This window comes from Mytilus californianus, unplaced genomic scaffold (genome assembly GCF_021869535.1).
Source record: "Mytilus californianus isolate M0D057914Y unplaced genomic scaffold, xbMytCali1.0.p SCAF_5, whole genome shotgun sequence".
Taxonomy (NCBI): domain Eukaryota; kingdom Metazoa; phylum Mollusca; class Bivalvia; order Mytilida; family Mytilidae; genus Mytilus; species Mytilus californianus.
Window position 1 is genome coordinate 5,801,195 of NW_026262701.1, and position 12,427 is coordinate 5,813,621.

At 33.9% G+C, this 12,427-nt stretch overlaps 1 protein-coding gene across 4 annotated transcripts in view; it reads left to right on the top strand.

The window, feature by feature from the left end:
• LOC127702509 (E3 ubiquitin-protein ligase rnf213-alpha-like) overlaps window positions 1-4,268 on the top strand; it is a 333,395-nt gene extending 329,127 nt beyond the window's left edge. For all 4 annotated transcript variants that reach the window (XM_052206722.1, XM_052206719.1, XM_052206721.1 and 1 more), the window contains 2 exons: window positions 754-947; window positions 2,154-4,268. In XM_052206722.1, coding sequence (XP_052062682.1) covers window positions 754-947; window positions 2,154-2,346 — 387 coding nt within the window. In that variant the 3' untranslated portion in view covers window positions 2,347-4,268. The remainder of the gene's footprint in view (window positions 1-753; window positions 948-2,153) is intronic.
• The last annotated feature ends 8,159 nt before the right edge of the window (window positions 4,269-12,427 follow it).

A 12,427-nucleotide genomic window follows, 5' to 3' on the forward strand; every position in this document is an offset into this window, starting at 1 on the left:
CGGAGCATTTTATTCATAAACTGTTATGTTATAAATTAGGTGGTTAGTTCCTCAATTGAATTGTTTCATATTTTTCATGTGGGGGCCTTTTATAGCTGTCTATACGGTATTGATTTTTCTCATTGTTGAAGGCGGTTCAGTTGCCTATAATTGCTTACATCCACTTTATTTGAACTTTGGTGGATAGTTGTCTCATTGGCAATCATACCTCATCTCCTTATTTTTATACAAAGTAAACAAGATTTAAGTACATCAAAATTAGTTTTGATGTTATCACAGTAGAGCTCTGACAGTTCGCTCTGTTGTGTTGGCTTTGATTACCCAGGAAGTTACTTAGGAGATAACTGTATTGTATTTTAAGCTCCGACGGTATCAATTGGTGATATGACACGTTGCCAGTAAACTTAATTTGTGACCAAATTCAATATTGTTATCTCCATTTTAATGAAACTGACAGAAAACAACGTGAAACCATACATTTAAAATCTGGCATACTTCGTCTGCGCTGATTGATGCCATTAAAATTAGTGACGTTATCCAATCAAAATTAACATTACAAACGATGTTGCATTAGAATTTCTAAGCATTCGTTATCTTTTTTTTTTTTATTAAATCCTAGTGTTGATGAATTCTTATTAAGTAAGTTTAAAACAAAAAGATAACCATGTGGAGAACCAATTTGATGTTACAAATCATTCTACTGAACATTTCAGATTGAAGCAATTTATCATTTAAAATTTTTAACTTTTCCAGAAAGCCTTTGAAGGAATCTCAGAAAAGTTCAAGAAAAATTTATCAGAGGAACAAAGAAAAGTTATTGTTGAAGTTATAAGCAGTTTACCTATAGAACAAATAGACACATTGGTGGAAGTGATATTTGAATGTATTGTATTCAAAGTAGACGTTCCACAGGAAGATGAAGAAGAAGAATTGTTCTCTAAAGTCAGGTATGTATTGAAGCATCAAGAAATGAGGCTGTATATGTAAGAATTGTTCTCTAAAGTCAGGTATGTATTTAAGCATCAAGAAATGAGGCTGTATATGTAAGAATTGTTCTCTAAAGTCAGGTATGTATTGAAGCATCAAGAAATGAGGCTGTATATGTAAGAATTGTTCTCTAAAGTCAGGTATGTATTTAAGCATCAAGAAATGAGGCTGTATATGTAAGAATTGTTCTCTAAAGTCAGGTATGTATTGAAGCATCAAGAAATGAGGCTTAATATGTTAGAACTGTTCTCTAAAGTCAGGTATGTATTGAAGCATCAAGAAATGAGGCTGTATATGTAAGAATTGTTCTCTAAAGTCAGATATGTATTGAAGCATCAAGAAATGAGGCTTAATATGTTAGAACTGTTCTCTAAAGTCAGGTATGTATTGAAGCATCAAGAAATGAGGCTGTATATGTAAGAATTGTTCTCTAAAGTCAGGTATGTATTGAAGTATCAAGAAATGAGGCTGTATATATAAGAAGTGTTCTCTAAAGTCAGGTATGTATTGAAGCATTAAGAAATGAGGCTGTATATATAAGAAGTGTTCTCTAAAGTCAGGTATGTATTGAAGCATTAAGAAATGAGGTTGTATATGTAAGAATTGTTCTCTAAAGTCCGGTATGTTTTGAAGCATCAAGAAATGAGGCTGCATAGGTAAGAATTGTTCTCTAACTTCATGTATATATTGAAGCATCAAGAAATGAGGCTGTTTATGTAAGAATATCTGTAGTTGATTCATTTGGTTTTGGTATACATGAATAACTGTGTTAATTTTGCATTTTTGTTGTAACACATGTTTATCCTTATTCCTCTGCCATTCTTGATTAAATAGGTATTACACATTTCCATGCTTTTGTATATTTTTGAAGAATTCATAATATTTCTTTTATGCATTCTGAAAATAGTATCACTGTGACCTACATTTCAAACTAATACAACTTTGGTTAAGTTTATTCTTGAAGTCCATTCCTCCAAACCTAAATTGGTAGAGATGAAATATTTATGATATTTCACCACTGTATTCCTTGTTTTACACAATCATAAGTTCTGCATTTGGGTACAAGTGATAATTTTTTCAAAGTGACAGATATCATTTAGGGGCTTGACAACTGAGTTTTATACAGACACATCATATACATGTATATATATTTTATATACTTCCAGCTTTCATGATACTTTGATTGGGTATATGGATACTTGTCCCTATGAAGAAGATAAACAGTTGGATGAAACACTGAAGGCAGTCATTGATCTAATACCATCAGAAGATCAATTTGGTGTTGTAACATGTCAGTCTGTGGAATTGTGGCATTTAGTCCAGAAAATTCACATGGATAAACAGAAAAGGAAACATTAGAGAATTTCCATACATATAATTACACATACACTGACTAAGATGTGTCATATGTATAGTTTTGTATTTTCAAATCAAAGATATGCATACTTTTCCTTAAAGGAGTCCATTTTGTGTTTTGCAATTTATTTTAAAGATATTTAAGATTATGTGCCTTACAAACATAAATGAACATGTGCCATATATACAGTTCTTTTTTCTTCAAACCAAAGATATGCATACTTTTCCTTAAAGGAGTCCATTTTGTGTTTTGTAATTCATTCCAAAGATATTTTAAGTTGTGTGCCTTATCAAAATTAATGTTATTGATGTATTTTTGTATTACTGGAACGTTAACAGTTAGTTGTTGGTTTTGTGGTTATGTTTACTATTTTTAACTTATGATATTTTTGTAAGTTATTTTCAGCAATTCTGTGGCAAGATGAATATTTACAGCCACATGTCAGTAATTGACACAATGCAACATCCTAACATCCAATAATTATAAACATATCATTGTATTCTATCTAACTCTATTGTCAAACAGTGAGGCAGGATCACAATTAACTATAATACATTGAAAAAAACAAACAGATGTTTCTTTTAAATAAAAATTTAAGGAATTCAAAATTGTTTGTGTTGGTATTTATGTTTGTATGTTCACAGGTTGTCTTTCAGTACCAGTGTTCAATAATGAAATGTGTTGATTTTTATATATAATATTGTATGAGGATAAGGGTAATTCTGTTTATTACATGTAGGGTATTCAAGAAAAGATCATCTGTTGTATTGGTGAAAATTTATCAGAATTATTGTGTCATTGCCAATTTATTCATTTTACATATTTCACTAAAACATGTTTTTCTCATATAGTTTTTTGTTAAAGTTGTGACCTTAATTTAAATCATTTGTGAAGCTGTTGATTTTGATTAATACAAAATTTAAATGCTGTTTTATTTTTTTTATTTTTGTGCATTTTTATTTGTACACTTTTTTCTACCTACATTTTTGTAAGTTTTCATCAGCTTTTCTTGTAGATTTATGTAATATTTGAAGTATATGGCATAATACATTTAGTTTCAACATGAGATGAAGTACATTTAGTTCCAACATGAGAAAAAGGACAGCTATGTCTCACTTTTTTACCCCCCTTCCCAAATAAAATTCAGAATTTAAGGAGCATTATACATAATTCGTAACATAACTTGCAACCAAATAAATAATACTTTCAATGTAATTTGATTAGAATTTTCAAGTGAAATTGGAAAATTTTCCAATTTAAAAAGGTAAAAAATTTTTTTTTTTTAAATTTAGAAAATACTGGTTTAAAATTTGCAAACATTTTAGAGAAACCAATGAATTTGGTTTGTTGGATGAGTTAATGTTGGTGGTTAGTGGTATCTATTGTACTGTCCAATACGTGAAGTAATTCCTTTTATCCTCTTTATGAATTATTGTATATTGTTGTGTTTGACCAATTTGTTTTCATCAAAACATAAATGTAAATTTGAAATGATGTGATAAAATGAGAGTATTTGTCAAACTCTTTTCAACATATAGTATATATGCTTTCAGAATTAATATTAAATTAGTAATGAATTTTAAAGGGAGATAATCATTTGTTTTACTATGCCCAGTAATTTCTTTTATAGAAGCGATTGTTTAAAAGCAAGAACTCAATGTTATAGTATGTATCAACAATAATTCTGATAAAATTTTATTGATATGTTTTTTGATTGCTGTATTTGTTATTGTTTTTTTAGTGCTAGTTCAAAAAATCATGTATAAGATGATTCTAAATTGTGATTCAGATAGTATTGGTTTTATTATATTTTTATGAAATTTATTGTTTTCTTATATTCTGACTGTGTGATGTTTGGGAAACAAAAAGGGAACATTGTTTTATATCCTTTTCTTCATTAAATGATTTTTAAAAAATAAAATAATGTGTTATAAGCTTCCATCAGTATCTGCATTGCAAATAGTTTATCATCGTCACAATAAAAACTTTATTTTAGGTAGATTATACAATTCTAGGTTATTTGACTTATTTGTACTGTTGTTGAACCTTTCATTTTTATTAAAATTTTGAAAGCTGAAAGATACCAACAAAAAAAGTACAGAAAAGTCATGTTAATGTTCTGATTAGAATATAACGACATGGTTGCAAACTATATTTGATGTCAAAACTGCAAATATCTTGGATTAGTCTATGCATGGAAACTATTTGTCCAATACTTTAGTAAATAATGTTATTTTATTGGTAAAAATAACTAGATTTGAGATTATTTTATTTTATGATGGCTGCAAATATGAATATTTTGATGGGCTGTCAACATGGAACCAATTTTTACCAAATAATTTTGAGGAATTTAAGGGGTTCTTTTAGCAAGCCACACTATGACAAAGGGACATATTAATGACCTTTTGTCCATCTGTAACATTATTTTAACACTAATTCACTACAATCATTTGCCAGAACCCTTTCGCCCTTGATAGGATTGTTTGTTATGTGTAGTTGACCATACCGTATCTCCACCATTTTCATTTGACAACTATTGTAGGAGTTGTGGGACTCTTGACACTGGGCTGTTTTAACAATCTCTAATGACATCATTTCCTTATAAATTCAAAGTATCTGCAAACAGAAAGTATGTGTCTGACTGATCCTAAAATTAGTCCAACATTAAAACTCATCACTGTCAAGCTGTAGATCTAATATGAAGTTAGTCTGTTTAGGAGCTCCGAAGAAGTGGGATGAAAATATGATTTGGATGAACGGAAGACAAGATGATTGTAGAGGGATATAATTATAATAACTGTATACTTACATCAAAGTCGTCCATTTTGAAATTGCTTATAAAAAGTTTCGCAGTTTTCTGATTCCAGGTGAGGCACTCACCTGTTCATTCTAGAACAATTTAATGTGTTTGTGGAATTTTGGGATAGAAGAACATGATATGAATATGAATCCTCCTTTGTACTAGGTGTCTGATTATAATGGGCTAGTGAATAAGGTAACAGCCCACAGGAAGATATGTCACCCCACCTGGACAAATGGTGCTAACTGGGAGTTGACCAGTCTTTTTGCTCTTACTCATAAATTACATGTCCGGATGGAGAGAAGTGGTTGCAATGATTCCCCATGTTCAAGCCTCTAAAAATAAGATGTGGTATGATAGCTAATGAGACATCTATCCACCAGACCAACGGATGTGGATGTAAGCAACTATATGTCACCATATACTGCCTCCAGCAATGAGCAAAGCCCAGGGTAAGCTATTAAAAGCCCCATCATGACAAAATGTAAAAGAACTCAAACCTGAAAAAATTGTCTGATTAATCTCAAAACAGTAAAAAATATATATATATAATGGACAGCAATCAACATACTGGTACAACCAATGAATTACAGACTCTTGACTTGGGACAGGCACATAAAGAATGTGACTTGATTAAACATGTTTGTGAGCACTCAACCCTCCCCTAACTAGGACAGTGGTATAACAGCACAACATAAGAACAACCTAAAAAAATCATTGGATAGGGCTTTGACTCATCAGATCTGTATAGAGTACAAAAACATGTAACCAAAAGGCAAATGACACAAGTACCAATCTAAGAGTACCATGTTGGGAGGCAGGTGGGGTCAACAAACACATTTTTAATCTAGATATCCCAATGATGAGTGTGGCCAAGTTTGATTTAATTTGGCCCAGAAGTTTCAGAGTGGATCTTTGTAAAAGTTAACAGACCTTTGGGCCAGTTGAGCTAATAAGATGTGGTATGATTGCCCATGGCAAAGAGACAAATTACCACCAGAGACCAAATGACAAATAAGTTAGCAACTATATGTTATAGTACGGCCTTCAACAATGAGCAAATATTCCACGACATGACAAATGATTAGTCCATTTATTTGTGAAATACGAAAAAATGGAAGAAAAAATATTTAAAAAAATTGCTCTAGATTTCGATTGTAAAAAAGCTTCTGTCCAAGTTTCATAGACTTCCATGAAGGTTTGACAAGGATTATACAGTTAAGATGATGTTTTATAATGTGTGCAAATCTTTTAACAATTTTATTAAATACCTTAAATTCTGAATTCTCTTTTGGATTAAGTTTTCTTAAAATCGTGAGTCCTAACATAAGGCATTATATAATGAGACCTGCTTAATTATGAAAAGGGAATGAGCTGTCAAATTGATAGAATAAAGGCAATAGCAGTATACCGCTGTTCAATAGCCATAAATTGATTTAACTGAAACAAATCCGGGTCACAAACCAAAACCGAAGGAAACACATCAACTATAAGAGGAAAACAACGAAACAATAGAAAAACTGAACTGCTACAAAAACACACGCCAGCATACATAGAAACGGACTATTTGATAACAATTGCCATATTCCTGACTTGGTACAGGACATTTTAAGAAAAAATGGTGGGTTGAACATGGTTATATTGCTAGCCAAACCTCCTGCTTATATGGCAATGTTAGAAATACCGCTAAAATGACAACATTACGGGACAGGAATACAGTACAAATAAACGCAAGAACACTCAGGACAGAGAAATACATAGATAAATAATATAATAGTACATTAAAACACGAAAAACACAGAATAACAACGAAAACCTGGTTTTCTGTATTGTAAAAAGCGCTTTCATGCTTTTTTTACCTGCCACATTCTAAGCCTATTAAGGTATTTTCCAATTTATCAAGGACCATAAATTGTGAACGGCAAAAGTGAAAATTGTCAATATCTTACTTGACCAATTTTGGTCATCAGTAACAGCATACTGATAATTTAAAAGGATCGGTCCAGTGGTTCATAATTAATTGCATGGAAATGACAAGTGCAATTTTCCAATAGACCAAGGATCATAACTCCCGGAGGTCAGAAGTAACAAGAGTGCACACGATGAAATCAGGCCTGCTTTACTTATGATGATTGATTTTATGTTGATAGTCCTAAAGATAAAGGTTTTACTACAACTATTACATAAACATAGCATTATCAATGATCCATGAAAATATGGTCAAGGTAGACAGACATGAACATATTACAATCATTCCATACACCAAGTATAGTTGACCAACTGCTTATATTATAAAAGAAACAGACAAAACCATGTAAATATAATATTGACCAATGAACCATGAAAATGAGGTCAAGGTCAAATGAAACCTCGAAGACGAACATGTACACATTTCAATCGTTCCATGCATTAAATAATAATGACCAATTGCTTATAGTATCTTAGAAGAGGACCTAACTACTGAAACATAACACTGACCAAAGAACCATGAAAATGAGGTAAAGGGCAGATGATACCTGCCAGACATACATATATACCTTACAATCATTCCATACTCCAATTAAAGTTGACCTGTGTCTAATAGTGTAAGAAAAACAGACCAAAACACAAAAACTAAACATTGACCAATGAACCGTGAAAATGAGGTCACGGTCAAATGAAACCTGCCAGACTAACATGTACCATTTACAAGCATTCCATGCAAAACATGCAGTGACCTACTGCTTACAGTATCCGAGAAAAATCACGTAATTTAAACTTGATCACTGATCCATGAAATGAGGTTGAGGTCAGGTGAAACTTATCTGACGGACATGTATACCTTGCAAGGAACCATAAACCAAATATAGTTATCCTATTACTCATAATTAGTGAGAAATTCACATGACAAAAAAAACTAAACTTTTCAAGCAGTCGCTGGACCATGCAAAAGAGATCAAGGATGACGGACAAAAACTTCCTACCATAAGGTATCTGCATACAATTTACGGTATGAATCATGCAGGTCTTCTAACTTCTAAAAAATATAAAGCATTTAACAAATAGTTTACACCTCTGTCGCCGTCTCCAAATTGGAAAACTATGTCCGCATTCTGAGACTTTCGTCATAGGCGAGACAAAAATCCTCAATATTGAAGAAACTGTAATCTGTTATATAAACTCTGTCAATGTAGGCACACCTCTTCTAAGAATTCTGGTTCACAATATGAATAAAAGTTTCTTCCACCAATATCACTGTACAATATTTACATCATATTCTTGTCGTTAAAATCAGGCTTAATGTTTGTTTAAGCATTACAGTGGGATATCCAGTGAACGAAAACAAAAGAAAATTCACTCTTCTCATGATAGAGTCGAGAAAGTCAATAAGAAAACAATACCGGTGAGGATACTGATCAAAAGTTATTTCTAAATAATAATTGTACATTTTAAAGAAATAATTTGTTAAACTGTGTTATTAGAAATATACATGCAAATACACGATGTTTTATGTTCAGTATTTATCGAGATAATTGCTTAAGAAGATTGTGAAACTGAAATTTAAAAACTGCCAATCTTTGCTGCATATTGATAAAAAAAATTGGAAAAAATCATGTACATACAAAATCGAATGATCTATCGGGTCACCAATTTTCTGAGTGTTGCAAAAAGTCCTTAGCATGTTACAATTTCCCAAACTGTGCTTATTTTTTTCACACCTAAGTTATCAAGCACACCGGTCTGCTCTTGTCACATGTATATTCAATAGAGAATAATCAAATTTTAAAGTAAATTTGGATTTTATTAGGTACATCATAAATTCTGAGTGTACCCCAACTGCGTCATTAGGTCAGATGGAATATCCCCGACTTAAAATAAACGTACTTTCACTGGTCCGGACATATACCCCTGTGTACCCATATTCTCCCATTCAATTTCCTCAAGACAGAAACGTAAGGAATGGGGATGGAGGGGAGGCGGGTGGGACCTATAATTTATGATGGTAAGTATTTATCTAATAAAATCCAAATTTACTTTAAAATATGATTATTTTATAGCTATAGATACGTTACCATCATAAACTCTGAGTAACAGAATCTAACGTAAAGCTGAATCCCCTGTAACAGAAGAAACAGGAGGAAAGTTTAATCTTTGTGCTGAAACTATAGGTCCAAGAGAGTATAAACTCTCGGCAATAAGCCATAGATTGGAGGTAATGAAAGATAAAAGAGTTCTCATTTCATTTCTCCAGAAACCTGCAGACAGCACCTCGTCTTAAGATGCACTGTTAAACAGAGCCCAGGATGTAGAGATACCCCTAACATCATGAGCTTTAACATTAAAACTATCCAAAAGTTCTACCTTAGAAGAACCATAAGCTAAATTTATGCATTTGCATATCCAAATAGTTTTAACAGAAAGATCTGAGATTCCTTTTTTAATAGGTATAAAGAGTCTTGAGTTACAAACAGAACGTAAACTCTTCGTTCTATCCAGATAAATAAAAAGGATTCTTACTGGACATAAAAGTACAAAAATAGAATTGCTAGGGATTGCAGGAATCACGACTGGTAGTGCAACTTTATCTGAAATCTGATTCTTGGCCAAAAAAGCAGGATCAGTTAAAAGAGTAACAGAAGATTTATCCCTGTTAAATCGAAGGCAAGCTTCAGAAATAGAGAAGGCATGGATTTCACTCCTTCTCCGTCCAGAAAAAAAAAGAAAACAGCATTTATACGAAAGAAACCTTAAATCTATTTTTTCTGCTGGTTGAAAAGGAGAAAGTTTTGAAAAAGATAAAACTAGTCCAAGGTCCCACTTAGGAACTAAAGTTTTTTGTCTTGGTCTTTCACGACTAAAACTACGAACCAAAAGAGAAATATGCCCATTGTTTCCAAAATCTGGACCACAAGAAATATGAATAGTTCTTGAAATAGCTGATCTATATCCCTTAATAGTAGAGGGACATAGTCCTTTGGATTCAAAAAGAAAAACTAGAAAGTCTGCTAATTGTTGTACAGTGACTTGAAAAGGATCGATTTCCCGCTCACTACACCAATCTGAGATGATTGACCAATCTGAGAAGATTGACCATTTGGCTAGTGGAGTCTCTAAAGACTTTGTGAGATGCTTGGTTGCTCCTTCAGAAAAACCTCTCTTTCTGGAGCAATAACTATGATCTTGAAATTCTACCCTGCTATTTTCTGAAGTACTGGGGAGAGAAACCTGAAAGGAGGGAAGGCGTACCCGAACATTCCTTTCTAAGATAGGCTCATTGCGTCTACCGCAAAAGATTTCGGATCTGGAACCGGAGACACAAATGTGGGAAGTTTGTGATTGAGACTGGTCCCAAACAGATCTATCTGAGGTGACCCCAATGAAGAGTCACAGCTTTGAAAACTTCTTGAAGTAGTTCCCACTCCGTGTATACTGGAGCAAGGTATCTGGATGGAGTGTCGGCTAGAATATTGAGGTGCCCCGCAATATGTCACACCACTAGATGAACCTGGAGTTGAAAACACAGAAGGAGAATGTCTCTGGCTATCTGATAAAGAGAAGGTGAGTGAGTTCCTCCCTGATTCTTGAGATAAGCTACAACTGTTGTGTTGTCCGTGGCCAGAATGACAGACTGATTCTTTAGAGACAGTTGGAAATGATTCAGTGCAAACAGAGCTGCTTTCATTTTCAATACATTGATATGCTCTTCCAAAAGATCTGGATTCCAGACTCCCGAGATTTTAAGCCCCTCCAGATATGCTCCCCAACCGAGGGTGGAGGCATCTGTGAATAAAGTTAGACTGGGAACTTGAGAGGACAGAGATAGGCCCCTCATTACATTTCCCCGTACTAACCACCATTGAAGATGTGAAAATAGATGCTGAGTGATTGGAATCAATGCTTCCCATTCTTGTGAAGCTGGAATTCAAAACTTGTGCAGATAAAACTGAAGCGGACGAATGTGAGGCGTCCCAATGGAATTACATCTGCCAGAGAATTCAATAGACCCAGAAGTTGCAAGAATTGACGTGCTGTGACTGATTGAACAGTCAGGAATAAATGTATTTTCTGACATAGTTTTGTAATTTTTTCCTCTGGGGGGAGAACTAGGCCTAGATTGGTTAGGAAATTTTCTCCCAGGAAAACAAAGTCTTCAGAAGGAACTATCTCTGACTTTTTCCGGGAAATAAGGGAGCCTAGGGACAGAAAGCAATTGATGACCAAATCTGTCTGAACCATCAATTTGATTGGGAAAAATTCCTTGAGAAGGGAATCGTCTAGGTAGGAATGATTTTGAATAGACAAGGAATGTAGGTGAGCTATAGCTGCCTGCATGATTTTGGTAAAAGCCAAAGGGGCTGTAGATAGGCCAAAAGGGAGAGCCTTGAACTGAAAAACTTTGTTGTTCCAAACGAAGCGAAGGTATTTCCAGTAAGTATTGGAAATGGGAATGTGGAAGTAAGCATCTGAAAGATCAAGAGAGGTAGTCCACATTCCTGGAAGGATTGAAGCCCTGATTGATCTGTTGGTTTCCATTTTGAAATGGGGAAAAATTAGAATGTTGAAAAAGACGGGAATAAAATCCCGGAGACAGAGTTAAGAGCGACACCTCCTCTAATGCAGATTTCTGTAACATAGTTTCTACTCCTACTGATAGAAGTTGATACTTGACTGAGTGTGAGACAAACTTATCGGAACTACAGACAGAGGAGGTGGGTTCTTGAACTTAAGTGTTAATCCCCCTCGAATTATTGACAGCACATAACAGTCTGAGGTGATTTTCTTCCACTGCTTTAGAAAAAAACTTAACCTCCCCCTACTGGTATAGATTTTTCAGGAAGTTGTTATAAATTTTCCCCTGGGGAAGCTGTCAATAACGTACGAGGGGGCAAGAACCTATGTACTAGACCCAGATTTCTTGGGGCCCTTAAAACCACCAGTAGGCTTACCTGAGCTTTTACCGGAGTTATGGGATTTTTTTCCAAGACTCAGCAACAGAAGTTTTTTCAAGAAACTCTGCTCTTTTAGATAGGGTGCAATTAGCAATAGAACCCATTAAAAGCACTGAGAAAACTGAGATGAACTAGGGCTTTATCCAGTTGAAGTAAGAAAGATCGTACTTCTGCTGGAACACCCGAATCTTCGATGTTATGCAAATGTCCGGTTGCAGCTAGAAAATGTTCGGCTGTGCCAAGAACTTGAGAAGAACTACGAAGGAGATTCTCAGTCTTTGCCCAAACAGTATGAGTGAGACGAAGACCATCTGCTGGCTTTGTTCCCAATAAAGATGAAAAAGATTTGTCACA